The sequence below is a fragment of the Micropterus dolomieu genome, linkage group LG07, assembly GCF_021292245.1.
Source record: "Micropterus dolomieu isolate WLL.071019.BEF.003 ecotype Adirondacks linkage group LG07, ASM2129224v1, whole genome shotgun sequence".
Classification (NCBI taxonomy): domain Eukaryota; kingdom Metazoa; phylum Chordata; class Actinopteri; order Centrarchiformes; family Centrarchidae; genus Micropterus; species Micropterus dolomieu.
In genome coordinates, this window is record NC_060156.1 from 15,318,773 (window position 1) to 15,345,966 (window position 27,194).

The following is a 27,194-nucleotide window of genomic DNA, read 5'->3' on the forward strand; positions in this document are numbered from 1 at the left end:
TGATGACATGGACTGGAGTGTAGCCTACCATGATGATGGTAATTATAAAAATGTTTTTAGGCTGTTTTTATTTTTTAGATTATTTAAGATTAATTTAGTATACTACACTTCACTTGTATGTGCTACAAACTCTTTCAGGTGCTGAGTACTACATGGCCATGAGTGGGCTCATAGGGGAGCAGGAGGATGTAGCCAAGCTGAAGTTGCTTCTCAGTGACCGGGCCCAGCAGGTCAGCTTCTGTCTCACCTTTGACTACCGTGTGGTGGGCCATAATGTGGGAACTCTCAGGGTGCTGCTGGATAACAATGCTTACCCAGTATGGGAGCAGAGCCAAAGCAGAGACCAGGGCTGGCAGACAGAGCTCCTCACTGTGGCCTGGAAAGAAGAGGCCCCAGTATCTGTGAGTCAATTTCTCATTTTATAAGACATATTATCGATAGATGATTGTCAAACCAGTGCTGTAATTGTTAATAATGATTACACCTGTAATAAAGAGGTTGAACAGCACAAATGTTGTATCAAAAGTATGTGCAGTACTTATCTGAATAGCTAAGATGGGCTTTTTCCCCCTAAAATGTTACATTAATTTCGTTCACAGTATGTTTGAAAGACAAAAGGCAAACTCACTACTGGAGTCTACAACCTAAAGATGCAATGGTAACCTTGAATGTCTTTCAGATTGTCTTTGAAGCGCAGCGTGGGAAAGGTGTTGGAGGGGAGATTGGGTTGAACAATGTTGTGCTGACCTCAGGGCCCTGTCAAGAGGATGTCAGTCCAGTCTTTTAAGAAACTCCACCCAGGATTTCCAACTTGAAAATCAGCTCCAATTGAAACTGGGACTTTCTCTGTGTTTAACTCATGGCTTAGCCACAGGACAGCCACATAAAGATGCAGACACAGGTCTCCAGGAAAGATTATGTACATTCAGAGCATGCATGTTTACGTTATGACCATGCTGCTACATCAATACATCCTACTACATTCTCTACCATTTTCTTTTACAATACAAATAACTCAGATCTCAGGAATAGGTGGAAATGCTAACTTTGTCTGTTAATTAGGTTTGACAGTATTGTGTGTAGTCCTTTGCTGTGCTTGTGATAGTACATTGCTGAAGTTATCTGAAAATAATCTGACATGTAATGTGAATTCTTAGGTGAATTATATCTGATATTCAATCTTAGATGAATAACTTTTGAAGGCTATTTTGCATGATAAAATGTATCAGTGCATAACTGCTGTGAATTTCGCTTTCATATTATACTGTACTATTACATTAAATCGGTTTGTTTTTTTCTAACTTTGTCTACCATTCCTTTTGTTACCCACATACTGTATGGTTGTATACCTGGATGCCTAATCTTAATCATATCACTTACTGTAATTCTAGCATCATCTGGATATAGCCTAATGGTAATAGCAGTGACTGTGGTGGTATCATAAACCAGTATTATGGGGTGTACAAAATCCAAGGTATTATGACATAGTATGAGCTAATATTAGTCTGCTGGCTGAAGAAATACCACCACAAATGACAAATATTAAAGGATTCCAGGGCTGGTATTTGATTACAGAAAACTGTTGATTCCTGATTTGTGGTAAATTTACACTCAATTTGAGAAAGTTATGCTTTCATGACAATATAACTATCCATATCAAAAAGGGGGAAAGAGGATGGTTTTCTCCCACAACAGACAGCTGATGAGAGTTTGGGGGGTTTATAACGTCAATAATGTTGCTGTCTTTGATAATAATTGTGTATGGGTACAGTTTTGAGGTACTTGTGCTTTACTTGATTAAATTTTTGCGACCATCTGAGCTAGATTTCAGAGGGAAACAATGCATTTTTCACTCTACTACATTAAAAGCATTAGAATGATGCTTACTCAGCATTGTGTCAAATGTGTCTCAGTAAAAATAACTGTAGCGTTAATCCAACTGGGCCACTCTGCATACAAAGCACATTAGTTGTTCCTTGACGTAGTAAAATAACCTAGATTGCTAATGCTGCTAATACTGTTGTAACTTACTTAGTAGCTCGGGGAGCAGCATCTAGTGTTTTTTCATGAGGCCCAGTAGATGTTACGTATAGTGTAGTACATCTTGGATACTTGCAGAAAACATCTAAATGTCGCTATCTGGTGGCAGCGCATGAATAATACAAATAAGTAAAGAGAGAGATACGCCGGGGAACCAGCTAACACCTGTAGACAAATAAACACTAAGTTAGGCAAAGTCCCGCTTGGGTTGAAAGGTTGCATGATATTTTCGCTGTAACGTGCACACTGCGACTAATATCAGTCATATGAGTTGAAGGGGCGTGAAACGTCATCTCAGCGCTCGTTGGTTGTATTCTGTCTGGCTAGATCACATGACCGGAGGCCGTCCATGTATCGTTAGCTTGCTAGCAGCTAGCTGCGTTAGCACCGAGCCTTTGGAGTTCACCAGGAAACGGTGCGACCTAACGTTGACTCGAGCCACCCCAGTGCGAGGAGCAGTCAAACGTATGCATTCATATTTTTCCGTGTTATATTTCTCGTTGACTCGGCGGCGGGTTGGTTGAAACTGTGAGGTAGTGTTACGTTACTAGCAAGCTCCACCTGCAAGTAAACCTGAGCTAGAGAAAGTAGTGTATTTTATTAGCCTAACGGTGTTCCCTTGTTTTCATTTTTTCATGTTAGCCTGGCTTAGCTAACACCTGGCCAGTTGATAAACCTACAGTTCGTACTCTCTCTACTAGCGGTTTATAGCCATTGGTTTGATGTTGTGTACGTCATATGTGACAAGCTATCTCTTTTTACGTGGTTGTGCTCACAGTGTAATGATCGTTTGGTAGCAGATTATGCTTTATTGCAACAGTGGGGATATAACTGCAGTCCTGTGCCATCTGTTAATCAGGAAACTGATTGCTTGTCACTGTTACAGCTGTTTGTTGCATGGCTGCTCACATCAACATTAAACAAATGAGCATGTGACCAAGGACAAGGGTCTACAGCACATTATCTGGACAAGTGGAGGAGGCCAAAATCAATCGTGGGTGAGACCAAAGAGCTCAAAACATCCACCAAAAATTGTGCTTCTGCAGCAAGATCGTGTTGTACAGATAATAACAATATATTTTGCACATTGCATGTCTCCATTAGGTAAATTATTTCCAAGTGTTCGATCAGGAGTGAATAGCCATGACAACAAAGACATCCCTGCTGAAAGTCATTCTGCTGGGTGATGGTGGTGTAGGAAAAAGCTCCATCATGAATCGCTACGTCACCAACAAGTTTGACGCACACCTTTTCCACACCATTGGCGTTGAGTTCCTCAACAAGGAACTTGAGGTAGACGGCCACCAGGTTACCCTACAGATCTGGGACACAGCTGGCCAGGAGCGCTTCCGCAGCCTGAGGACTCCTTTCTATCGTGGTTCTGACTGCTGCCTGCTCACCTTCAGCGTAGATGACAACCAGAGTTTTCTCAACTTAGGCAACTGGAAGAAGGAGTTCATCTACTATGCAGATGTCAAGGAGCCAGAGAAGTTCCCATTCGTAGTCTTGGGCAACAAAGTGGACGTGACAGAGCGGCAGGTGTCTACTGAGGAGGCTCTGCAATGGTGCAAGGAGAACGGCGACTTCCCCTATTATGAGACCAGTGCCAAGGATGCCACCAATGTAGCGGTGGCATTTGAGGAGGCAGTGCGTAGAGTGTTGGCAGCGGATGAGAGAACGGACCACCTCATCCCCACAGACACAGTCAAGCTCCACAGAAAGCCTCGCTCCGCCACCACATGCTGTTCATAACATCCAGGAGTTATCACTAACATTAATATTCCTGTAATGCCTGTTATGTGATGAGGCTGTAGGTTTACAATGCTGAAGTAACATCTTATTTAAACAAATTATGCTACTGGCTTTATGATTTGTTTTACCGTTGAAGGTTTGATAATAATAATAGTTGGACTTCTGTTTGAAGAGACATTGAGGAAACACTACGTTTCTTATTACAAATAAACATGAAATCACTGAATCATTCACTCGGCGCTGTCACAATTCAAAAGCCAGGCTATGGAGGGGTAACAGAAAAACAAACTATATTTTGTGTTGGCCCGAGACAGTGTGTGGGTAAATTCATGTCATTACGGAACAGGGGCAATGTATTTGAGAAGTTTCACTTCCCTCTCAAATGCTCAAATGTTCCTTTCTGTCACAAAGGCAAATTATAATGTGATTCTGTAAAATGTGTTTAGAAGTGTACTACCTTGGGCGTGCGATCATCATAGGGTTTCTGAACTTCACTCCCAAATGTAATAATGCAGATAGTGATGAACTGTATATTTAGAAAATAACAATTCAATAACTTATACAGCCCAATAATCTTTTGACAATAATAAAGTAGCTAAGGCACTACTTTGTGTAACTAACACAAAGTGGCTTGTTGTCATTGTTGCACCTTTAGGTCTTGTTTGTGCACATTCTGCATAGTGAATAGATAATGGCTATATGCTGGAAGCACTGAGGGGACAAGATCCCTAACAAAATTAAAGCAAAGTTAACATGCATGGCGTATGGTGTATTTAAGTTTCTGGAAAGTTTTGTATTTTATAACCTGTTTTTACCTTAAATGTCAGTGAATTAATATTTCCTGGAGGAAATTGTAATGAAGGGGCAGTCAAGATTGAGTACATTTTTATTCCACTAATTTGAGTTTATGGTTTTAAATAATGATTCTGATCATCAAAGCACTTCTAACATTTTTTCTACTTACAATTCAACATCTTTCCCCACAGCTTAATATTTAAAATGGTGAACCATTCATTTGCCTTAACTATTTCTCATTCAGATTTCATATATTAAAAGTTGTACTACTGGTATGCTAAACGATAAATAAATCACCTGAGAATTGTCTGTAAAAGCATGTTTTGTAGCCTGTGAAGTCAGAAAAGTCAGTTTATTATCCCAAGGTTTTAACTGAATGTTACCATTCTGTTGTGCTTTCTAACCCCTGCAGTAATATAATGCTGAAGGCAGTAGATAAGACATAACACAAGTACCTAACTGCACTAGATTGTGTCTATTCACTGAAATGTTTTTGTCATTATTTGTCAAGCACTCTTGGGATAAGTTTAAGCGTTTATTCCTTAAAGTATAATGTTGATAATTAACATACAGTAGCCATACCAACACCACACCCAATGCAAGAAATCAGGAAACCAAAGTTATATTAAAATGTAAATCAGACAGGAAAGTTTTATAGAAAATCCACATCTGTGTTGAATAAAGTTTGCTTTTGTCAAAACAGGAAAAGACAAACATACATCAAACAAGTGTATTAGGTACAACATATCTACAACAAATAGACAAAACACATAAAAATCCTTGTGTATGTGAAGTGATTAACTCAGGAGATGTTTCTTTCCGAGAAACTGTACTTTCCTCTCAAAAGCCGTGGAGCGGATTGGTGCATTGATTTCATAGAATGGATTCATTGCAAACTGGAAGACAGAATAAATGATTTAATCAAACACTGAAGGAAACAAATATGCCCGGTGTTACCTCAGGGTACTCTAATCATATGGAAGACAACTTACCTTAATGTAGAAATCGTATACATCATTAAAAAAGTTTTTGATTCCATCTTCTTGTCGCACATCATGCAGCATGATGAATCTTATATGTACACCAAGTTAAAGAAAACAAAGCAAAGCCAGTACATTCCTTAGATAATGGCAGTATAGCTACAGCTAACAATTTTCATTATCAATTAACTTGTTGATTATTTTAATAAATGACAAACTATCCAAAACTGAAAGATATTCAATTTACAATTGTATAAAAACAGGTAAACATGACATGTGTATGCTTAAGAAGTTGGACAGAGACAATCTTTGGCATTTGTGCTTGAGGAATAACTAAACACATAATCGATTATCAAAACTGTTTAATCATTTTCTGTCAGTTAATTGACTAATAATTTAAGTTATTGTGCATTACTTTATCCAAATTACAGATATACTATGTAGACTTTTTTGTCTGTCAGTAAAGTAGCGATATACTGTACATGGCGATATTTTGTCAATTTTGTGATTGCAATCAATTTTTTAAAAATGTAGTCTGTGAGAGAATCAAATATAATAGGGGGAAAAAAGGATATGTCCTGCAGTGACAAAGGCAGAGACAAACCACTCGTTGAACTTGTCCACAGTTTTCAAGTACATATTGTTGATGACATGGACTGGAGTGTAGCCTACCATGATGATGGTAATTATAAAAATGTTTTTAGGCTGTTTTTATTTTTTAGATTATTTAAGATTAATTTAGTATACTACACTTCACTTGTATGTGCTACAAACTCTTTCAGGTGCTGAGTACTACATGGCCATGAGTGGGCTCATAGGGGAGCAGGAGGATGTAGCCAAGCTGAAGTTGCTTCTCAGTGACCGGGCCCAGCAGGTCAGCTTCTGTCTCACCTTTGACTACCGTGTGGTGGGCCATAATGTGGGAACTCTCAGGGTGCTGCTGGATAACAATGCTTACCCAGTATGGGAGCAGAGCCAAAGCAGAGACCAGGGCTGGCAGACAGAGCTCCTCACTGTGGCCTGGAAAGAAGAGGCCCCAGTATCTGTGAGTCAATTTCTCATTTTATAAGACATATTATCGATAGATGATTGTCAAACCAGTGCTGTAATTGTTAATAATGATTACACCTGTAATAAAGAGGTTGAACAGCACAAATGTTGTATCAAAAGTATGTGCAGTACTTATCTGAATAGCTAAGATGGGCTTTTTCCCCCTAAAATGTTACATTAATTTCGTTCACAGTATGTTTGAAAGACAAAAGGCAAACTCACTACTGGAGTCTACAACCTAAAGATGCAATGGTAACCTTGAATGTCTTTCAGATTGTCTTTGAAGCGCAGCGTGGGAAAGGTGTTGGAGGGGAGATTGGGTTGAACAATGTTGTGCTGACCTCAGGGCCCTGTCAAGAGGATGTCAGTCCAGTCTTTTAAGAAACTCCACCCAGGATTTCCAACTTGAAAATCAGCTCCAATTGAAACTGGGACTTTCTCTGTGTTTAACTCATGGCTTAGCCACAGGACAGCCACATAAAGATGCAGACACAGGTCTCCAGGAAAGATTATGTACATTCAGAGCATGCATGTTTACGTTATGACCATGCTGCTACATCAATACATCCTACTACATTCTCTACCATTTTCTTTTACAATACAAATAACTCAGATCTCAGGAATAGGTGGAAATGCTAACTTTGTCTGTTAATTAGGTTTGACAGTATTGTGTGTAGTCCTTTGCTGTGCTTGTGATAGTACATTGCTGAAGTTATCTGAAAATAATCTGACATGTAATGTGAATTCTTAGGTGAATTATATCTGATATTCAATCTTAGATGAATAACTTTTGAAGGCTATTTTGCATGATAAAATGTATCAGTGCATAACTGCTGTGAATTTCGCTTTCATATTATACTGTACTATTACATTAAATCGGTTTGTTTTTTTCTAACTTTGTCTACCATTCCTTTTGTTACCCACATACTGTATGGTTGTATACCTGGATGCCTAATCTTAATCATATCACTTACTGTAATTCTAGCATCATCTGGATATAGCCTAATGGTAATAGCAGTGACTGTGGTGGTATCATAAACCAGTATTATGGGGTGTACAAAATCCAAGGTATTATGACATAGTATGAGCTAATATTAGTCTGCTGGCTGAAGAAATACCACCACAAATGACAAATATTAAAGGATTCCAGGGCTGGTATTTGATTACAGAAAACTGTTGATTCCTGATTTGTGGTAAATTTACACTCAATTTGAGAAAGTTATGCTTTCATGACAATATAACTATCCATATCAAAAAGGGGGAAAGAGGATGGTTTTCTCCCACAACAGACAGCTGATGAGAGTTTGGGGGGTTTATAACGTCAATAATGTTGCTGTCTTTGATAATAATTGTGTATGGGTACAGTTTTGAGGTACTTGTGCTTTACTTGATTAAATTTTTGCGACCATCTGAGCTAGATTTCAGAGGGAAACAATGCATTTTTCACTCTACTACATTAAAAGCATTAGAATGATGCTTACTCAGCATTGTGTCAAATGTGTCTCAGTAAAAATAACTGTAGCGTTAATCCAACTGGGCCACTCTGCATACAAAGCACATTAGTTGTTCCTTGACGTAGTAAAATAACCTAGATTGCTAATGCTGCTAATACTGTTGTAACTTACTTAGTAGCTCGGGGAGCAGCATCTAGTGTTTTTTCATGAGGCCCAGTAGATGTTACGTATAGTGTAGTACATCTTGGATACTTGCAGAAAACATCTAAATGTCGCTATCTGGTGGCAGCGCATGAATAATACAAATAAGTAAAGAGAGAGATACGCCGGGGAACCAGCTAACACCTGTAGACAAATAAACACTAAGTTAGGCAAAGTCCCGCTTGGGTTGAAAGGTTGCATGATATTTTCGCTGTAACGTGCACACTGCGACTAATATCAGTCATATGAGTTGAAGGGGCGTGAAACGTCATCTCAGCGCTCGTTGGTTGTATTCTGTCTGGCTAGATCACATGACCGGAGGCCGTCCATGTATCGTTAGCTTGCTAGCAGCTAGCTGCGTTAGCACCGAGCCTTTGGAGTTCACCAGGAAACGGTGCGACCTAACGTTGACTCGAGCCACCCCAGTGCGAGGAGCAGTCAAACGTATGCATTCATATTTTTCCGTGTTATATTTCTCGTTGACTCGGCGGCGGGTTGGTTGAAACTGTGAGGTAGTGTTACGTTACTAGCAAGCTCCACCTGCAAGTAAACCTGAGCTAGAGAAAGTAGTGTATTTTATTAGCCTAACGGTGTTCCCTTGTTTTCATTTTTTCATGTTAGCCTGGCTTAGCTAACACCTGGCCAGTTGATAAACCTACAGTTCGTACTCTCTCTACTAGCGGTTTATAGCCATTGGTTTGATGTTGTGTACGTCATATGTGACAAGCTATCTCTTTTTACGTGGTTGTGCTCACAGTGTAATGATCGTTTGGTAGCAGATTATGCTTTATTGCAACAGTGGGGATATAACTGCAGTCCTGTGCCATCTGTTAATCAGGAAACTGATTGCTTGTCACTGTTACAGCTGTTTGTTGCATGGCTGCTCACATCAACATTAAACAAATGAGCATGTGACCAAGGACAAGGGTCTACAGCACATTATCTGGACAAGTGGAGGAGGCCAAAATCAATCGTGGGTGAGACCAAAGAGCTCAAAACATCCACCAAAAATTGTGCTTCTGCAGCAAGATCGTGTTGTACAGATAATAACAATATATTTTGCACATTGCATGTCTCCATTAGGTAAATTATTTCCAAGTGTTCGATCAGGAGTGAATAGCCATGACAACAAAGACATCCCTGCTGAAAGTCATTCTGCTGGGTGATGGTGGTGTAGGAAAAAGCTCCATCATGAATCGCTACGTCACCAACAAGTTTGACGCACACCTTTTCCACACCATTGGCGTTGAGTTCCTCAACAAGGAACTTGAGGTAGACGGCCACCAGGTTACCCTACAGATCTGGGACACAGCTGGCCAGGAGCGCTTCCGCAGCCTGAGGACTCCTTTCTATCGTGGTTCTGACTGCTGCCTGCTCACCTTCAGCGTAGATGACAACCAGAGTTTTCTCAACTTAGGCAACTGGAAGAAGGAGTTCATCTACTATGCAGATGTCAAGGAGCCAGAGAAGTTCCCATTCGTAGTCTTGGGCAACAAAGTGGACGTGACAGAGCGGCAGGTGTCTACTGAGGAGGCTCTGCAATGGTGCAAGGAGAACGGCGACTTCCCCTATTATGAGACCAGTGCCAAGGATGCCACCAATGTAGCGGTGGCATTTGAGGAGGCAGTGCGTAGAGTGTTGGCAGCGGATGAGAGAACGGACCACCTCATCCCCACAGACACAGTCAAGCTCCACAGAAAGCCTCGCTCCGCCACCACATGCTGTTCATAACATCCAGGAGTTATCACTAACATTAATATTCCTGTAATGCCTGTTATGTGATGAGGCTGTAGGTTTACAATGCTGAAGTAACATCTTATTTAAACAAATTATGCTACTGGCTTTATGATTTGTTTTACCGTTGAAGGTTTGATAATAATAATAGTTGGACTTCTGTTTGAAGAGACATTGAGGAAACACTACGTTTCTTATTACAAATAAACATGAAATCACTGAATCATTCACTCGGCGCTGTCACAATTCAAAAGCCAGGCTATGGAGGGGTAACAGAAAAACAAACTATATTTTGTGTTGGCCCGAGACAGTGTGTGGGTAAATTCATGTCATTACGGAACAGGGGCAATGTATTTGAGAAGTTTCACTTCCCTCTCAAATGCTCAAATGTTCCTTTCTGTCACAAAGGCAAATTATAATGTGATTCTGTAAAATGTGTTTAGAAGTGTACTACCTTGGGCGTGCGATCATCATAGGGTTTCTGAACTTCACTCCCAAATGTAATAATGCAGATAGTGATGAACTGTATATTTAGAAAATAACAATTCAATAACTTATACAGCCCAATAATCTTTTGACAATAATAAAGTAGCTAAGGCACTACTTTGTGTAACTAACACAAAGTGGCTTGTTGTCATTGTTGCACCTTTAGGTCTTGTTTGTGCACATTCTGCATAGTGAATAGATAATGGCTATATGCTGGAAGCACTGAGGGGACAAGATCCCTAACAAAATTAAAGCAAAGTTAACATGCATGGCGTATGGTGTATTTAAGTTTCTGGAAAGTTTTGTATTTTATAACCTGTTTTTACCTTAAATGTCAGTGAATTAATATTTCCTGGAGGAAATTGTAATGAAGGGGCAGTCAAGATTGAGTACATTTTTATTCCACTAATTTGAGTTTATGGTTTTAAATAATGATTCTGATCATCAAAGCACTTCTAACATTTTTTCTACTTACAATTCAACATCTTTCCCCACAGCTTAATATTTAAAATGGTGAACCATTCATTTGCCTTAACTATTTCTCATTCAGATTTCATATATTAAAAGTTGTACTACTGGTATGCTAAACGATAAATAAATCACCTGAGAATTGTCTGTAAAAGCATGTTTTGTAGCCTGTGAAGTCAGAAAAGTCAGTTTATTATCCCAAGGTTTTAACTGAATGTTACCATTCTGTTGTGCTTTCTAACCCCTGCAGTAATATAATGCTGAAGGCAGTAGATAAGACATAACACAAGTACCTAACTGCACTAGATTGTGTCTATTCACTGAAATGTTTTTGTCATTATTTGTCAAGCACTCTTGGGATAAGTTTAAGCGTTTATTCCTTAAAGTATAATGTTGATAATTAACATACAGTAGCCATACCAACACCACACCCAATGCAAGAAATCAGGAAACCAAAGTTATATTAAAATGTAAATCAGACAGGAAAGTTTTATAGAAAATCCACATCTGTGTTGAATAAAGTTTGCTTTTGTCAAAACAGGAAAAGACAAACATACATCAAACAAGTGTATTAGGTACAACATATCTACAACAAATAGACAAAACACATAAAAATCCTTGTGTATGTGAAGTGATTAACTCAGGAGATGTTTCTTTCCGAGAAACTGTACTTTCCTCTCAAAAGCCGTGGAGCGGATTGGTGCATTGATTTCATAGAATGGATTCATTGCAAACTGGAAGACAGAATAAATGATTTAATCAAACACTGAAGGAAACAAATATGCCCGGTGTTACCTCAGGGTACTCTAATCATATGGAAGACAACTTACCTTAATGTAGAAATCGTATACATCATTAAAAAAGTTTTTGATTCCATCTTCTTGTCGCACATCATGCAGCATGATGAATCTTATATGTACACCAAGTTAAAGAAAACAAAGCAAAGCCAGTACATTCCTTAGATAATGGCAGTATAGCTACAGCTAACAATTTTCATTATCAATTAACTTGTTGATTATTTTAATAAATGACAAACTATCCAAAACTGAAAGATATTCAATTTACAATTGTATAAAAACAGGTAAACATGACATGTGTATGCTTAAGAAGTTGGACAGAGACAATCTTTGGCATTTGTGCTTGAGGAATAACTAAACACATAATCGATTATCAAAACTGTTTAATCATTTTCTGTCAGTTAATTGACTAATAATTTAAGTTATTGTGCATTACTTTATCCAAATTACAGATATACTATGTAGACTTTTTTGTCTGTCAGTAAAGTAGCGATATACTGTACATGGCGATATTTTGTCAATTTTGTGATTGCAATCAATTTTTTAAAAATGTAGTCTGTGAGAGAATCAAATATAATAGGGGGAAAAAAGGATATGTCCTGCAGTGACAAAGGCAGAGACAAACCACTCGTTGAACTTGTCCACAGTTTTCAAGTACATATTGTTGGACAACCACATGTTTTCATCCACCAAATCCAGGGCTGCGTGTGCGATGAACTGGTTCAGGTGACGATGGTCATCCTGTGGTCAATGAAACAACTTATTAAACTCGATAAAAGAATAAGAGACATAGCATAACTATAAAGGCCTTGTAATAGTAACATTAAAGAGACATTTTAGTGTGGTCACATGCTTTATAGATTTGTCCTGACTGTTCTGCTGTAGTCTATGGCTAGGCTAATGAATCACACGCAACATTTTTTTTTCTCTACCCTGTTACTAGACAAGAAAAGATGTACTGGAATGTACTCTAATGTTATTAAGCCTTGTTACCTTTGATTCAGGCTTCCCAGATGGCAGGAACTCCATCTCAAACACAGGATTGTCATGATGACCAACCATGACAAAATAAAAACTTCCAGACATCGTCTTCCCTTTATCGTTGCACAGCCAAACTGCCCTGAAAACAATTCAGACCAAAAGAAGTATGTTGGACAAATATCCCAAACATCAGTATCAATTTCACGCAAATTATTGTGAACCTTTCAGCTAGCAAGCTAACATTAGCTGCAGCGCTCCACAGGCGCTTTGCGTCGTCTGGCGTTTAAGTGTGAGACTAAAGTAAACATTTCACAACTTAAATGATTATAAGAATGCAACGTAACATTTAAATACAAGAAGGAAAGCGTATTACTTTGATACAGGCGACTTTGTTTTTACCTGTTTATGTTGCTTCCTGGAGAGCTGTGAGTCGTCGCATAAAGATGACGACATGGTCAATTAGCCAAATAAATGTATCAGTCAGTTGCTGTAAAACGGTTGTTTTTAGCTTCGCTTCATATAAATATTATATCACTGAATTGAATAAGTAATATATTATGGATTAATAATAAAAATAATTACAGCGTTTTGATGTTACGTCATAACTGTGGGCCTCCCCGGAATACAAATTTCCGTTGACGGATTTAAATGTTAGAGGCACACCTCCTCTAAAGGGACGCCGAAAACGCTTTCTGGTCGTTAGGCTGTTAACTAGATAAATTATTCACTTTTGGTTTTTTTTAGATGCCTGTCAGATGTTGTATTAAAGAGACAAAGTGACAATAGTCTAACACTAGGTAAGAACACATCGAAAGTTGTTGAAACGTGAGGGTTTTTTTGTTCTCTAGCTCGCCTTGTTATTAACGTTACCGTGCTGTTTGTTTCTCTTCTGTCAGGACCATAGACTGTATGGTCGGGACCTACATTACAGCACTCGACAGTGATGTCATCGGCCAAGGAAGACACGTTATCCCCAGATGAGCTGAGGAAAAGACTGTATCAAACGTTTAAAAGTAAAGGAGTGCTTGATACGCTCAAAGTAAGTCGTACTAATGACGTTGTTGTTGACCAAGTGTACTCCATTGACCTACGCGATAGAGAGAGTTTGGTCTTCATCCTTGTTCTCTTTCACGCTTTTGATCTGATTCAGACGCAGCTGCGGAATCAGCTCATCCACGAGTTAAAACACCCCCCTTTGACTGGAGGAGAACCAGTTCCCAGAACAGTACCTGGGAAATCTGAACCCCTTTTGGTCTCAGCCTGCAACAGCATAGTGGCTGATCATCTCCGCATCTCGGGGTATGAGTACACCCTTTCTGTATTCTACCCTGAAAGTGGCCTGTGCAAAGACAAGGTGAGCATGCCTACATGACTGTTTGTTTAATTTACTGTAGCTTAAAGTGTAATGAAAATGTTTGCAGATTAAGATTTTGTTCTCTGATCCATTTCGGCAGGTTTCCACTAAGGGAGAGCTTCTTCAGCTTCTTAAAATTAGTCCTGAATCAGCCCTTTACAGATCCCTGGTAATCAATGATATGATCTAGCATGTTGAAAATTGTTCTTGAAATAAGTAGAAATAAATCTTGTTGGTAGTAATGGTGTTTTATAATTTGATTTTATTGCAGTTTTCAAACAAAGAGAGCAATGATAAAGGTATTTGCAGATTTCTGTTCCATTTTCTTTTAAAACTTAGGCCTTAGGCTTGAGCCTATCCTTGATATATTTACTCTTTCTCTAACAGGGTTCCTGATCAGCCTTCTAACACAGCTAACACACCATTATACTCGCGGCCTGTGCCACGATGCTGATACTCAGACAATCAGCGTAGCAAGTTATGGAGAGTCTCTTGGTACGATGAAATAAAGTCTTAAATTGTATTCTACACACATGCTTTTTGGTGCAGTTTTTAAATGTTTCCTTTGTTCCACATGCAGTTGAGAAGATGAAAATGATTGATAAGGAATACGAGAGCTTCAACTACAGTGGGGATAAATGGTTTTCGCTCCAATCAAAACTGGCTGCATATAGAAAAGAAACTGAAGCACAAATGCAAGCAGAAATGAACACAAAGGTACATGTATGTTTCTACAATATATTATTCTAATGAGTCAAACACTGTATGAGCAGGCATGTTTTAAGGGTTAGAAATTATTCTATTTATTTTGTGGCCAATATATGATAATGTAGTATTGCTGGTGGTTAACATTGTGTCTTTTCTTTCTTCAGATGAATCATTTTAAAGATGTTGAAATCGCCAAGGTAAGGATGGAAGAACAAGCTAAATTTCATAAAGAATTTGATAAACTGAAGCAAGAGCTGGAGAGGACTTACGAAATGAAGGCAAAGACATTGATGGACCGGGAGAAAAATGCCATTGATCGGTTACAAAAACAACAAGAGGTAGATTACCGCTGATGTGGTGATGTGCTCTGTTTCTTTCTCAAGATTAACTTCAGCAAATCAGAATTTCTTTAAAGTAAAATTACAGCAGGCTGTCAACATCACAGTACTGATTGGCACAATTTGAAATTGCTCAAATCTAAGACAGTGTAATTGAGGCTGTTAATTTGTATTTCTCTTTCCTTTTAGATTGAAGAGAAAAATGTGTATATGCAGAGACAATCTGTCCTGAAAGAAATTGAAACACAGCGGAGCAGAGAAAATGAACTGAGGATGAGAATGGAGGCTTTTGAAAAGTAAGAGCTTTTTCTGTTTACCATTCATGTTTATAAAGGGGGGGGCTACACTCCCTCCCTGTGATCACTGGTTGACAAAGAATGTTACTGTGTTTGTATGATGATAGGACTTGTCAAATTCATGAGGAGAAGGTCAAGACCACGGACGAGCTGCTGAGGAGGAGAGAACTGGCACTGAAGACGATGGAGGCGACATACGATCAACGGCTGAAGAATGAACTTTCCAGGTATTTTCATCATGAACAAGGTCTCATTTGTAATGTTTATATCAGCCAAACCAGAGTTGGTGAGAGTTGGAACAATGGAAAGACAAACCAAGACGAGTTTGGTGAGTTTTACTTTGCTTATGTCGAATCTGAAAGAAGTATGATGAGCTGCAAGGTAAATTATTGTATTTGTCCATGGAGTTTGGTGGCTTTGGCAAGAGCGTTTAATGGCTGAAACAAGCACTTAGATCCAAAAATGTGGGGAAAATAGGGTCCAGGTTGAAATTACCAAAGTTTATTTAACCATGTCATTGTGTGACCAGTTGATGGCACTATTTTGTAGGTTTTACCATTAATAACAGCATCCTGTGTGCACAATATACAAGTCATAGATTTATTCCGTTCTCCAGGAAAATGTCTTTGCTTACTGTTTGAATGTTATCAGAGATAATTGTTCTGTTGGTGAATGAACGTCAATAAATAAGTTAAAATTGGGTACTCCAAAGACCCCACAGCCCAAAAAGTGAATTTCTGTGTTAATATGCTTATCATATTACATCAAAACTATGATTTACCAACTATGACTTACTTGACAATAATATAGTTACGTAGTGCAGATTTCCAGACTTAAGACTGTTTACCGGCTGTCAGCAGCTCTGACTATGAAGTAACATACATTTAATCAAAATCATTATTTAAAACAATTGATGATCCATTTGACCAAATGAGACACACAGTGCTTTAACAGTTCTTTAGATGGCAGCTGGTTTGTTTTATTACTCTGCACCCTTCTGTAACAGGAAAAGTTTCAAAGCTCTTTTTGACTGTTGTTCTTATGATTTTTATAAATTTAGGTATCAGCTTGAGTTGAAGGAGGAATTTGTCAAGAGAACAGAAAAACTAACCAAGAATGAGAACAGAAACAAAAGTGGGTATTTGTATACCTGTAAAGTTACTGACTGTTTTGCTGTTACCTGTGGTTTGATCATGTTTACTTTCTTTTTATTTCTCAGTGGAAACTGCTCGTATCCAAAAGGAGTCAGCTGTAATTAATGCCAATTTAGTGGAGCATAGTAGAGCATGTTCAGAGCTGAGACTGCTGCAGGTAAACAACACAACTTCACTCACTCAGCAGTGTTAACTTCGCCTTCTTCTCTGGGCAACAGGCACAATATTTCAGTCCTACAAAATAACTGTACACTTTCAATTAGTCAGTATGATGTGATCCTGCAATAATTGTATTTATGTATTTGATAATTAAGTCTCTTTTCTCTTTTCATGTCTCTTGTTTCCCAGGCTGAGCTAGAGACATCACAGCAGCAGCTTTCTCTAATGACTCAACAGAAGGAGCTGTTAAGGGAAAGACTGGAGACCATGAGTGACTACCCCAGTTTGAAAAGAGAGAAAACAGAGCTGCAGGGGCAACTGCGACTGCTAAAGAAACAGCTGGAGGAGGCCCAAGAGGAGAACCGGCTTCTCCATGCTGGTGAGGTACCTCCCAGGGGACTTGGCTTTCTGCAATTTCCCCATCTAGTTTACCATTAGGGAATGATGGAATAAATTTTTTTTTTTTATGTGATAATATACAACTGATTCCTTTTGTGGCTGGGAATTTTATTATCTGAGAGTTATTGTTTATAATATATAAATATTTTGGAGGTACTGATATTTACTGTGATAAAGTTCTTATGTTGCATTCATTGCGAGCGGTGGGAGATGCAGTGTACTGTGAAGCATTCATGTTCATCTGTCCCACTGCTTCTGGCTCAGCTAATTCTTTTTGAATGTGTCTTGCCTGCCAATGTGGGGGCCTCTGTGCTGTGTTTGTAGCTCTGTGTTGAGTAAGTCTCTAAACAAGCAACCAGTGAGGGAATGGGAACAAGAAGTGGAGTGAATGGGAGCAGTGAGCAGAGACAGAGAGCTGCCTTTACCTATGGCAGATAACCAAAGCATAACCTATCTCTGAGGGATACAGTATTTCTGTTTAAGGATGGGGCAGGGAAAAAATTTCAACTGGATACCCTAAATCCGAACACCTTCTGTGTATCACCAGGTGTTTTTTTTTTTTTGTTTTGTTTTTTTAGATAACCGAAATAGACACTACTGGCAAAATATTTTATGTTTTGACTCTGATATCCCATCTCAGATTTAGCCAAGCCGTCCAAAGAGCAGCTGGCCCTGCAGATGGAGCTACGGAGGCTACAGAGCGCTCGCAGTCTGGATGAGGAAGAGTTTGACAACCAGAAACAGGTGCTGCAGGCACAGCTCCAGAGTGAGGTCAGTCGCATCGCAGCCTCTCGCTGAGTGTGGGAAACTAAGTCAGTTTATTTCTTTTTTTTTTTTCCAGGCAGTTTGTTCTCGCCTTGGGGAATGTCTTGTGTAAATGGGGTTTGTTGCTTTCAAGTGACCTGTACTTATCGTATACTTTACCCTGTGTGTCAACAATACAAAAAGTCCTGCTGTTTTCTGCAGGTGGAGCGTTGCGCTCAGCTCAAGGGTCATTTGATGGAGTGTGAAGAGAAGTCACAATGGATGACTAACCACATTGAGGACCTTAAGATGCAGCTTCGCCAAACTCAACAAGGTACCCAATGACTGGGCATGCATGTGTGCCATGTCCTAGTGATTAGTTACTTCCACTCATGTAGGTTCCAGTATGCAGTTATATATGTTACAATCAGTAATGCATAACTTCTGTTTTATTTTTGCTTTCCATAAACTGGCTTCCTTTTCAAATTTTAAAGAACCCCGAACACACTCAGTAACTATAATATATTATATACAAGAAAGGAAGTCGTGTTGCAGTAGTAGCAACCAGATCCTAGGTGTAAATGCATGTGTGAAGACTTCTTCAAATTAGTTGTAGCAACTCCTTTTTTTTTTTTTTTTTTTTTTTTTTTTTTTGATTTGTGCTCTTGAATTGTGGTTGGTCTTGTGTATTAGTGTTCAAACTATCTCTCTCTCTCGTTTGCTTTTCCTTTTCTTTCCCATTTCTTTTGTGTAATCCATGCAATGATGGCAGCTCTTGAAAATGAAGTGCTGCGTAACCCCAATCCCTCTCTTGTTGATCGTTCAGTGTTGGAGCTCAGCACAGACAAGCTGGTTCCCCCTGACATCTATGTGGACAGGGCTCTGCTGAGGGCCAGGGTGGGTTATGATGGTATTTGTGAATTGGGCGGGCCCATGCGAGGACACAAGGCGCCTTGGAGTGACTCTCCAGACTCCGACACGGAGCTGGTGGCTGAGGCCAAGGCTCGGATCCAGGAGCTGCAGAAAGAGGCTGAGACCTTGGAGGAAGCCTACAGGAACTACCAGCAGAGGGCAGTGCGCTCCACCATCTCACACATGCTTCCCCCTAGACCCCTTTCCCCACAACCAACACATCCTTCCCATCACCCTGACCCTCCTCTAAGAAAGCAAGTCTCTCACCATTCACACACCCACTCACCACACAAATCTAAGGTCTCACACAGACCACTGTCTCCACAAACCACCAGAACGCCCTCCTCAACCTATGACACCAGAAACACCATACTACCTGCACAACCAAGAGTGACCTTCTTAGAAGACCATAACCAACCACAGTTCACAGTTTTCCCTGATAACAGTCTCCAGTCTTTAACTGAAGCCCTGTATCTAAGAGATGGACACTCTGAGGATGGGAGCAACCCTCCACCCAGATGTTTATCCTCACCACCACACTCTTCCTCTAGGCAGAAACTTCAAAGAGAGATTGCAGAAGGTACTTTTTTTTTTTTTTTTTTTTTTTTAAAAAGCTTTACCCCGTCAGTTCACACCTTTTTCATGTCAGTCTTTGGATTATATTCTTATTACCTAACATGAAGTCTTTGCCCGTGATAGAAGCAGTTGTGTCTCCGGTGGCATTCCCGGAGCTGCCGCCTGACAGACAGCTCCCTCGCGCCCCCCACAACGAGGTGGTGACCTCAGGTGACTTTTCCTCTGAGCTCAGTTCACCTCAAAGTCCTCAGCTGAAGAGCACAGCGCGAGACCAGTGCAGGTACCATCTGGCATCCCTTAATCAAGGACATTACAAAATTTCTATTCACTCTATGTAGTGAAAGTGAATCCTAATGCCCTATGTTTGCCCCCGGTTTCTGTCAGTCCACCAAAGCTACAGCCTGAGTTCTCCAGCTTGGAGTCTTCCCCACAGCCTGAGAAAATAAGCCTTGAAGATCTCACCGGGATTTTGTCAGGTACTCTTATTTGTTGGTGTATGTTCTCACTATTTAACTACACTAATATACTGTGAAAGGTGATATGAGACCTAGTTTAGATCTGCTCCACTTTGCAAATACAACATGGGAGTGTGATTGTGTGTGCTTCATCTGTCCATACAAAATACTTCAAACAAGCTCATTACATTTTTAAATACACAATGTTCTTAGTGATGTGTTAATGTGCGTTTTGTTTTTCAGTTTTTATTATCATTAATTTAAGTAAAATCCCAGTAACAAAATGGAGTATATCCGGTACGGAGGTTTTGGAGTTGGGTAGGGCTGTTTTTTAATGAGTGTGTGACTGGCCTCCAAAGTGTCCTTTCAGTGGCCCCGCACAATGGTGAAGATGAAGGGCAGCTGATTATGTATTCTGTGCCGGTCCTCTGGCCCTGTTGCATTATGGTGGGGCATAAAAGATCTCTTTGTGCATGTCTCCCTCCAGAGCCCAGCCACATTCCAGAGCTTCTCCTGGACACTGTCGTCCCTCTCTCTGAGGAGGCCCCTGACGGCCCCACTGTCCCCCGCCCACAGGAACTCCCAGAAGACCCAAAAGACTTGCAGGCCCAGGCGGGTGAGTTGTTAGTCCCCGAGTTATTGACGCGCCATCTTGGTTGACCCCAAATGACAAGAATGGCCACCTTCTGCTGTACACAATCACTGTTTGAATCTTTCATTTTTCGCTCATTCTGGTGCAAAACCAAAATTATCAAAAATGCATTGACAACTGATTTGTCTCATGTCAAACCATATGTTTTATAGAAGTCCCACAAACTTTGGGTGAATCATCTGCTAAGGAAGAAGATGAAGAGCAAAGGTGGGAAAGGGAGCGGAAGGAAAGGCAAGAACGAAGGCAAAGGGAGGAAGAGGAAGCCAGAGAGAGGGAGCTGCAAGAACTGGCAAGACTGGAGAGAGAGCTGGTAATGGTTGTCTTGCACCAAGTTCTTCTAAAACTCCTCTTTCTGATCCTTACATATTTATGTCAACCAAGTAAACACAGCCTGATGAAATTAAAATTGACAGTATCTATGTCTAACCAGCTTATGCAACAGGTGGAGAAACCAGGACAGGAAGAAGAAATTGGAAGTAAGAAAGGAGGAGATTTAGAGCCAAAGCAAGAAGCGGATGATGACGGAGAGGAGTCTAAAGGTGAAAATCCATTGGAGAAATACATGAAGATGGTCCTGGAAGCAAGAGAGAAGCAGCATGCGCAAGTGAGTTGCACGCCTATTTGTCAGAGACTCCTGTAGAACTTTTGCTTTTGAGACGTGGCTTGTAGCAGCCTCCCTGTGTGTTTAAACTGAGTGCGTCTCTGTTTTCAGAGCCCTGTAAGAGCAGAAGCAGGACATACAAGCCCAGAGGCTAAGAGTTTGTCTGAGGAGAAAGATGGCAGGTAACTCAAAAAAGGGGGGAAAATAGGCCGGACACAAAATAGATAAATAGGTTTATGACTTTACTTAAAGCTATGCGGTTACTGTAGGAAAGATTAATAAATATATAAGCCCACATAATCCTCTTCCAAAAACATTAAATTTATTTCTTGGTTTCTCATCTCCTGGTCTTTTGAATGTTGTTTGTTCTGGAACTATGTTGTCTTAAGTGAGTTAATTGTGAAACACTGTACTGTTTTAGCTTTTTTTTCCCCCTGTCCCTTGAGACTGTCACCAATTTACCTGATTTTGTTTTCTCAGCATTGCAGCATATTCACACAAGGAGGATGATGATGATTTCTGGTGAGCTGGTTGTCCCAAAGTGCTATCATAAACTGAACTATTTAAGCATCTGTAGCCTTGCACTGTTAACAGGTGTGAAGCATTTTATTGTTTATATTTTAAGATTGGGCTTTCAGTATGTATATTTGACACACACTGCATATGTATGAATAAATCATATTTGATTTATAATGGTTTCCTTTTGGATTGACTGTACACCACCAAACAGTCTATTCCTATCATGCAAAAAGTGGGGGAAAAGTCACCACAACAGAGAGATTAATTTTTTTATTGTCTTTTTATTTTCATAAAAACAGTTGAATAATGTCAAAGGGGATTTCAGTCAGACAAAATGCTGGATTGTTGTCATCCTGGTGATTGCTGGGTAGCCTTTATTCTTTAGTTTTTGGTTATTCAACAGGAAACACAGCATATAGAAATGAGATGTACATCAGCTTCATGTACCTCCTTTCTCCTTTTGTCACTGTACACCTGTGGCTATTAGTCCTGCAGAGAACTATGCAGGTTCTGTACTACAGTATCTCAGATACTGTGTAAAACACACACACAGGGCAGAGAGTCATAATGGAAATTTTTATTTTTTTTTTTTGAAAGTCGAATTAAAAGTTACGCATGACTAAGTAACGAGGAAGCCCTTGACATTCATAGAAAATACAGGTATACTATCAGGCAACAATAAGACGCATATTTTTGACTTGAATAAAATAACCTAAAAAACCAGCTATAACTAATCGGCTACATAAATGGATTAATTTGTATTGGGTTAGAAAAAAAGGAAACAGGCAAACACTGCCTACTACTGATGTCAGTATACATGACTGCACATCCTGTGTGTCACTGCAGTAACCGTTGTCTTCATGCAACAAAGAAACATCAAGTTATCCCTGTAACTAATGGAATAAAAGTTTACATGAGAGACTATGTCAGCATTATGACAAAAACGGATGCAATTATAGAAAATTAAGAAACAATTAGGTGGTTTTATCTTCAAAAATAAAACTAAATAATACTCACTTGTAACAAGTTTACATTTTTCACACCCTCAGTTCTTCAGATCTGTAGATTTTTCCAAAGGAACAATTAAGTCCAGGGATGTAGGAGAGATCCTGATGTGTGTGCCTAGTTTACTTTGCAGCTACCCTGAAACAGAATGTGTGTCTGAGGCATCTCTTTACAAATAAAATGGGATATCCAAAGAGGGAAGTGTTTGTTCTAGTTAAATTGCTGTGTATTCTCTAGCACACACCTGAGGTAGTGTTAATGTAGGCCATGAATGTTCTGAATTACTTAAGTAGCTGTACAATGAAATGTAGAATCTAGAACCAATTATTAACACTTAAGATTGTCACTAAAATTCAGATGCAGTTAAACACTTGAACTTTAAACACTTTTACAACAAAACTGGGTCCACATTATATATTTTACCTCTTTCCTTACTGTGACGTCAAAGCAAAACATGTTACACCCCAGTCTTGCGCCAGTAGTTTATAAATCAATGGTTCTTCTAGGAGTGGCACACTAACTCAGATTGGATATAAGGCCTGTCATGATGTATAAAATTCATCTGCATTTTTTGATTGAAAGAGAGCAAACAAATTAAAATGTTACATTCCCTTGTGGAAAACTGGCCACCACAGCTCAAAAAGAAAGACAGAGCAAGACTGTAAAACAAACGGACATCGTTATGCGTTGTGTAAGAATAGTGCAATGTCTCAAGCTTCACCAGCAAAAAAAAGGGCTACAGAAAATCAAACACTACATGAATATCTGAATTCAAAACAGAATTCATCCAGAAAAGAATAGAAAATGAAATAAAAATACAGCATAAATGAAATTTTAAGTAGCAGTTCCAAAAATACTTCTTGGTAAGTTAGTGCAGAAAGCAACACGGATGCATTAGTTTGTTAGGAGCCTGGTTAGTACTGCACAGTGGCACAGTAGTTGGCAGGTTATTTTAGCTGAGCATTGTCTTGGTCCAAAGGGGCCACAGTGGTTGGCCACATGTATTTTTGTGTGTGTAAATTGTGAGAGTTTAATATCCTTATGTGTAGGAATTGAGGCATTCCTTTGAGCGTGACGTGATGTCCTGCAGCTCCCGCTCTTCCTTCATTTTGATGTCTTGGTAGGCATGCATTTGACTGGCATCCTTAAGGTAGGCCCAGTTTGCTGAGAGAATCATGAGGAAGTGGATCTGGAAGAGAAGGGTGAGGTGGATGGCCGGTGAGCATGTCAAAGGTGCAAAGCAAGCTACAGGAGTCAGAGCTACATTACAGACATACACAAACAAAGTTGTAAAAAGACTTAACACACAAGGTTGGCAAAAGACATTACTGCAAAAGACTTATTGTAACAATACTGTTACAATTATTCCTAATACCCGAGTTACGTTACTATCTTGCTATGCAATAATAAATTAAAGTTAAGGTGTCAGAATGAGAAGAGAAAGAGAGCCAAAGGTTGTGCATGCAAGTTTTATGCAGCTGTTAAAGCTTGAGGTTAGTGCAAAGCATGAGATTTTATATTTTATGAATCTGACCCTGTTCCAAATGAGGCCAATGTGAGTATCCTATTGGTGTAGGATTTATAAAAAAAAAAAAAAATAGACCAAGTAGGGATTCTTTTGTAAACAAAGATTGTTTATTTTTATATAGAAAGTAAAAGCTACAGTCTTCAAAAATGTAGGAGAAAATTAAATATGAAATATGGAGTATAAGTAACTATAAACAGATCAAAGAATCTGAAAAATGTAAGCATGCGGGCTCAGTGTTAAGATAACAAATGGCTCTTTAATGGCACTTTGAGAAAAAAAAATAAAGGAAATGTATGAAACAAAACAACCTCATTCTTTTATTTATAAAATACATTAAAATGAAAATGAGGCTTAGGGCCTCATGAAGAAGTATACCCCTGGTACTGGCCTAACCCTTCATAGTGTGCGGCTGTGCTAGGTATGTGCAGTTACAACTATTACAATAACTGGTCACCACAATACTCATCAGTATAATACAGTTGATGAAAGGTTTTTAGTTCAGTTTAGAATCTAACTTGTGACAAAAAAAAATATTAATACTGCATGTTTTCTGTGTAACACTTCATGGTTTCATGGGTTGGTTGCAACAAGTTAAGGCTAAGGAAAGAAACCAAAGAAATAAAAGGACAAGGCAATTGGCCACTGCTACTTTGCCACTGTAGCTAGTCCTTTTGCAAATGTATAACTAGAATAAAGTATTCTGATTGATTCTGAATTCACCAAAACTAATAATCTGGCAATGAAAAACAAAGCCTGAGAACTCCTTTAATATTTGTCATCAGTTGTCCATGTGGACTAATTTCAGAGCTTTATACTGTACTTTGACATGTGCTTGGTGCAGTGTATGTCTCTCCTTTCCAATTTAGATTTTTTTATTATTATTATTATTATTATTGTGCATTACAACCTGCACAAGTATCTTACATTTAAGTGCCTCAGCAGTTTGTGCTCAAATTCACACTTCAGCTCTGACTGGAGTCAGCTAATGCTTGTCCTGTTATGCAAGGAGAGGTACAGCATGCTAAATACTGTAGGCTTTTTAAAAAAAATCTGAGTTACTCAGGTTGCTTTTGTGCAGGTCAAAATGAGCTTGACACATTACGAATATAAATAACACTGTTGTGGATATCTAGCTGTGCACATTTCTGTAAAATCTGATGGTGACAAGTGGCTATAAGCTAGTGCCAAGGAAAGCAGAACAAACCAGTCAACTAAACACCACCCCAATCTGAATACAACTTCATCAGGTGTCCTCAAACAAGCAATATCCCTGGATACCAAATGCTAAAGAAGCATACAATCAGCTATTTACACTAATGGAGAGATGTTGATTTTTCTATTCTCATGTCATTTGTTGTCAGTGGCAACTGTCTCTACTCAGTACACCCTCAAATGTTGTACTGTGCGCTCAAAACAGTTTAAAACTTAGTGCAGCAGTCTTCTCGACTCTTAAACTTCAAAACGGCAAAGTTATAAGTGGTAGCCATCATGTAGATCAGCTGGTGGAAGAGAACAGAAAAGGATGTAAGAGAACATGCCGGTGACCTCGTCACTAGTACTGTGACAAGTTAGCAAAAGTGACCAATAATTTTCCAGCAGTAAAATGTTTTGTTTTTTGTTTTTAAGTGGAGGAAAAAATGTTAGACTATAATTTTACAGTATCCTACCTGGGATTTCGTGGTTCAAACTCATGATTATGATTTTTTAGAAATGACACCCTTTAAGATGCACAAACAGCAAGCCCTAACTACACTTTCCATCCATCCTAAAATAAAAAATAAAAAAAACACAGCCATGTGCATTTAAGCAGATGGTAAACAGCAAATGGAATTGCTATGTGTAATCTTCCTTAGTGTGGTTACATAATCCATATGGGAATGAGAAGAGGAGCACTCGACACATGATCTGCTGATACAAACTGTGCAAAGGTGGACTAAAGGGAGAGGATGGAGAGACCGGAAGAAACTTACCAGAGCGATCACGGTGGCTCCTGCCCCAGCGCACGCTACGATGTACAGGTGATAAGACAGGTAGAACTAGAAAAGGAGAAGCAACTGTGATTTTTCTTCAGTTGATCAAAAAAAAGGCATTTCCATGCCACGCCCCTCTGCTCTCCTCTGTAAGGCATTTGTATGAATTTGCATGGATAAAAGACAACCTCTTACCTCACTGGTGCTGCAGATGTTACCTAGCGTAGATCCACAGGCCTTGCCTGGCATGGCATTCCATGGGATAATTCCTGTCGCCAAGAAATTCAAAAGGGTATACACTCAAATTCATTGTACTATGTGAATAATGATCAGACCTGTCAAGTACTATAATGAGTTGATGTCCACTGAGTACAAAGCACAACATTGTTTTTTTTATTTCTTAAAATCTCTGATAAACTTTGGGCACCGTGATTTTACACATGACCATCAGTTAGCTCATCAAAACAGTTGTGTCTTTTGTGGTAATCTTTGGTTGAACTGGTCACAATCAGAAGACACATACAACAAGTAATGAGGTCTCACAAATTGGCCCTGCTTGGATTTAAGGGGTTACAAGCCAAAAAGGACCCTCTAATTTAGAACAGTGTATTGGTTCAATGCCACCAGGGTGTGTGCACTAACAAAAGCTGCGTGAATAAAACTAAACAAGACCTATCCTTGGGTCAGCTGGGATTGGCTCCAGCCCCCCGCGACCCTGTATTCAGGATAAGTGGTTGACGATGGATGGATGGACATATCCTTGGACAAAGTGGTCATCTCTTACCATACTGACGAACATCCACGCAGATGGCATCAATGTTGGTGACGTTGACCACGGAAGAATTCAAGGCGGCACAGGTAGACCACATGTTATAGAAGAGGAAGACCGGCACGGCAGAGAAGCCAAACACACCTAGCCAGGCCACACCCAGAATGTATGTGAGCAACACAAACTGAGGACACAAAGATGGCACAGGGTTAGCGTAATCAGATAACAATTACTCCTTCTCATCCTCCTTTATACTGTTTATCATCATCTTCATCTTTGTATGCATTTTATATTTTAATCACATGGTATGAAACTTT

At 39.4% G+C, this 27,194-nt stretch overlaps 6 protein-coding genes across 15 annotated transcripts in view; 4 read left to right on the top strand and 2 right to left on the bottom strand.

Moving 5' to 3' along the window:
* Positions 1-9: 9 nt before the first annotated feature.
* Positions 10-1,301, top strand: LOC123973918 (epidermal growth factor-like protein 6). Its single transcript, XM_046054301.1, has 3 exons — positions 10-38; positions 139-401; positions 680-1,301. Exons 2-3 carry the CDS (start codon positions 153-155, stop codon positions 785-787), a joined length of 357 nt encoding a protein of 118 aa, XP_045910257.1. The 5' UTR covers positions 10-38; positions 139-152; the 3' UTR covers positions 788-1,301.
* A 1,046-nt stretch (positions 1,302-2,347) lies between these two features.
* LOC123973916 (ras-related protein Rab-9A) lies at positions 2,348-4,550 on the top strand. 2 transcript variants are annotated; one of them, XM_046054294.1, is made up of 3 exons: positions 2,348-2,505; positions 2,927-3,038; positions 3,145-4,550. In XM_046054294.1, exon 3 carries the CDS (start codon positions 3,184-3,186, stop codon positions 3,790-3,792), a length of 609 nt encoding a protein of 202 aa, XP_045910250.1. In that variant the 5' UTR covers positions 2,348-2,505; positions 2,927-3,038; positions 3,145-3,183; the 3' UTR covers positions 3,793-4,550. The 2 variants fall into 2 exon arrangements, with proteins under 2 accessions (XP_045910250.1, XP_045910251.1); XM_046054295.1 differs by having other exon boundaries at positions 2,927-3,034.
* Positions 4,551-4,660: 110 nt separating this feature from the next.
* Positions 4,661-13,799, bottom strand: trappc2 (trafficking protein particle complex subunit 2). 5 transcript variants are annotated; one of them, XM_046054296.1, is made up of 6 exons: positions 13,138-13,161; positions 12,751-12,877; positions 12,383-12,498; positions 6,143-6,171; positions 5,580-5,665; positions 4,661-5,483 (listed from the first exon to the last, which is right to left on the bottom strand). In XM_046054296.1, exons 2-6 carry the CDS (start codon positions 12,841-12,843, stop codon positions 5,385-5,387), a joined length of 423 nt encoding a protein of 140 aa, XP_045910252.1. In that variant the 5' UTR covers positions 12,844-12,877; positions 13,138-13,161; the 3' UTR covers positions 4,661-5,384. The 5 variants fall into 5 exon arrangements, with proteins under 5 accessions (XP_045910252.1, XP_045910256.1, XP_045910255.1 ...); XM_046054300.1 differs by lacking the exons at positions 4,661-5,483; positions 5,580-5,665; positions 6,143-6,171 and adding exons at positions 10,872-11,694; positions 11,791-11,876; positions 13,321-13,577 and having other exon boundaries at positions 12,354-12,498; XM_046054299.1 differs by lacking the exons at positions 4,661-5,483; positions 5,580-5,665; positions 6,143-6,171 and adding exons at positions 10,872-11,694; positions 11,791-11,876; positions 13,321-13,577 and having other exon boundaries at positions 12,354-12,498; positions 13,138-13,225.
* LOC123973915 (ras-related protein Rab-9A) lies at positions 8,559-10,761 on the top strand. 2 transcript variants are annotated; one of them, XM_046054290.1, is made up of 3 exons: positions 8,559-8,716; positions 9,138-9,249; positions 9,356-10,761. In XM_046054290.1, the coding sequence occupies exon 3, from the start codon at positions 9,395-9,397 to the stop codon at positions 10,001-10,003; it is 609 nt and encodes a 202-aa protein (XP_045910246.1). In that variant the 5' UTR covers positions 8,559-8,716; positions 9,138-9,249; positions 9,356-9,394; the 3' UTR covers positions 10,004-10,761. The 2 variants fall into 2 exon arrangements, with proteins under 2 accessions (XP_045910246.1, XP_045910247.1); XM_046054291.1 differs by having other exon boundaries at positions 9,138-9,245.
* On the top strand, positions 13,374-21,776 carry ofd1 (OFD1 centriole and centriolar satellite protein). 2 transcript variants are annotated; one of them, XM_046054285.1, is made up of 23 exons: positions 13,374-13,535; positions 13,635-13,777; positions 13,889-14,092; positions 14,193-14,261; positions 14,364-14,391; positions 14,480-14,587; positions 14,673-14,809; positions 14,965-15,138; positions 15,328-15,434; positions 15,542-15,661; positions 16,495-16,568; positions 16,654-16,745; positions 16,937-17,126; positions 17,787-17,917; positions 18,113-18,224; positions 18,663-19,382; positions 19,502-19,658; positions 19,763-19,854; positions 20,321-20,449; positions 20,638-20,795; positions 20,916-21,089; positions 21,198-21,268; positions 21,567-21,776. In XM_046054285.1, exons 2-23 carry the CDS (start codon positions 13,682-13,684, stop codon positions 21,610-21,612), a joined length of 3,189 nt encoding a protein of 1,062 aa, XP_045910241.1. In that variant the 5' UTR covers positions 13,374-13,535; positions 13,635-13,681; the 3' UTR covers positions 21,613-21,776. The 2 variants fall into 2 exon arrangements, with proteins under 2 accessions (XP_045910241.1, XP_045910242.1); XM_046054286.1 differs by having other exon boundaries at positions 20,928-21,089.
* An 84-nt stretch (positions 21,777-21,860) lies between these two features.
* gpm6bb (glycoprotein M6Bb) overlaps positions 21,861-27,194 on the bottom strand; it is a 28,329-nt gene continuing 22,995 nt past the window's right edge. For 2 of the 3 annotated variants that reach the window (XM_046054288.1, XM_046054287.1), the window contains exons 4-7: positions 26,893-27,061; positions 26,304-26,377; positions 26,109-26,174; positions 21,861-23,799 (exon numbers count right to left, since the gene is read on the bottom strand). In XM_046054288.1, the coding sequence (XP_045910244.1) occupies positions 23,650-23,799; positions 26,109-26,174; positions 26,304-26,377; positions 26,893-27,061 (459 nt within the window). In that variant the 3' untranslated portion in view covers positions 21,861-23,649. Of the gene's footprint in view, positions 23,800-24,223; positions 25,638-26,108; positions 26,175-26,303; positions 26,378-26,892; positions 27,062-27,194 lie in introns of those variants that run through there. The other variant, XM_046054289.1, reaches the window with a different exon arrangement.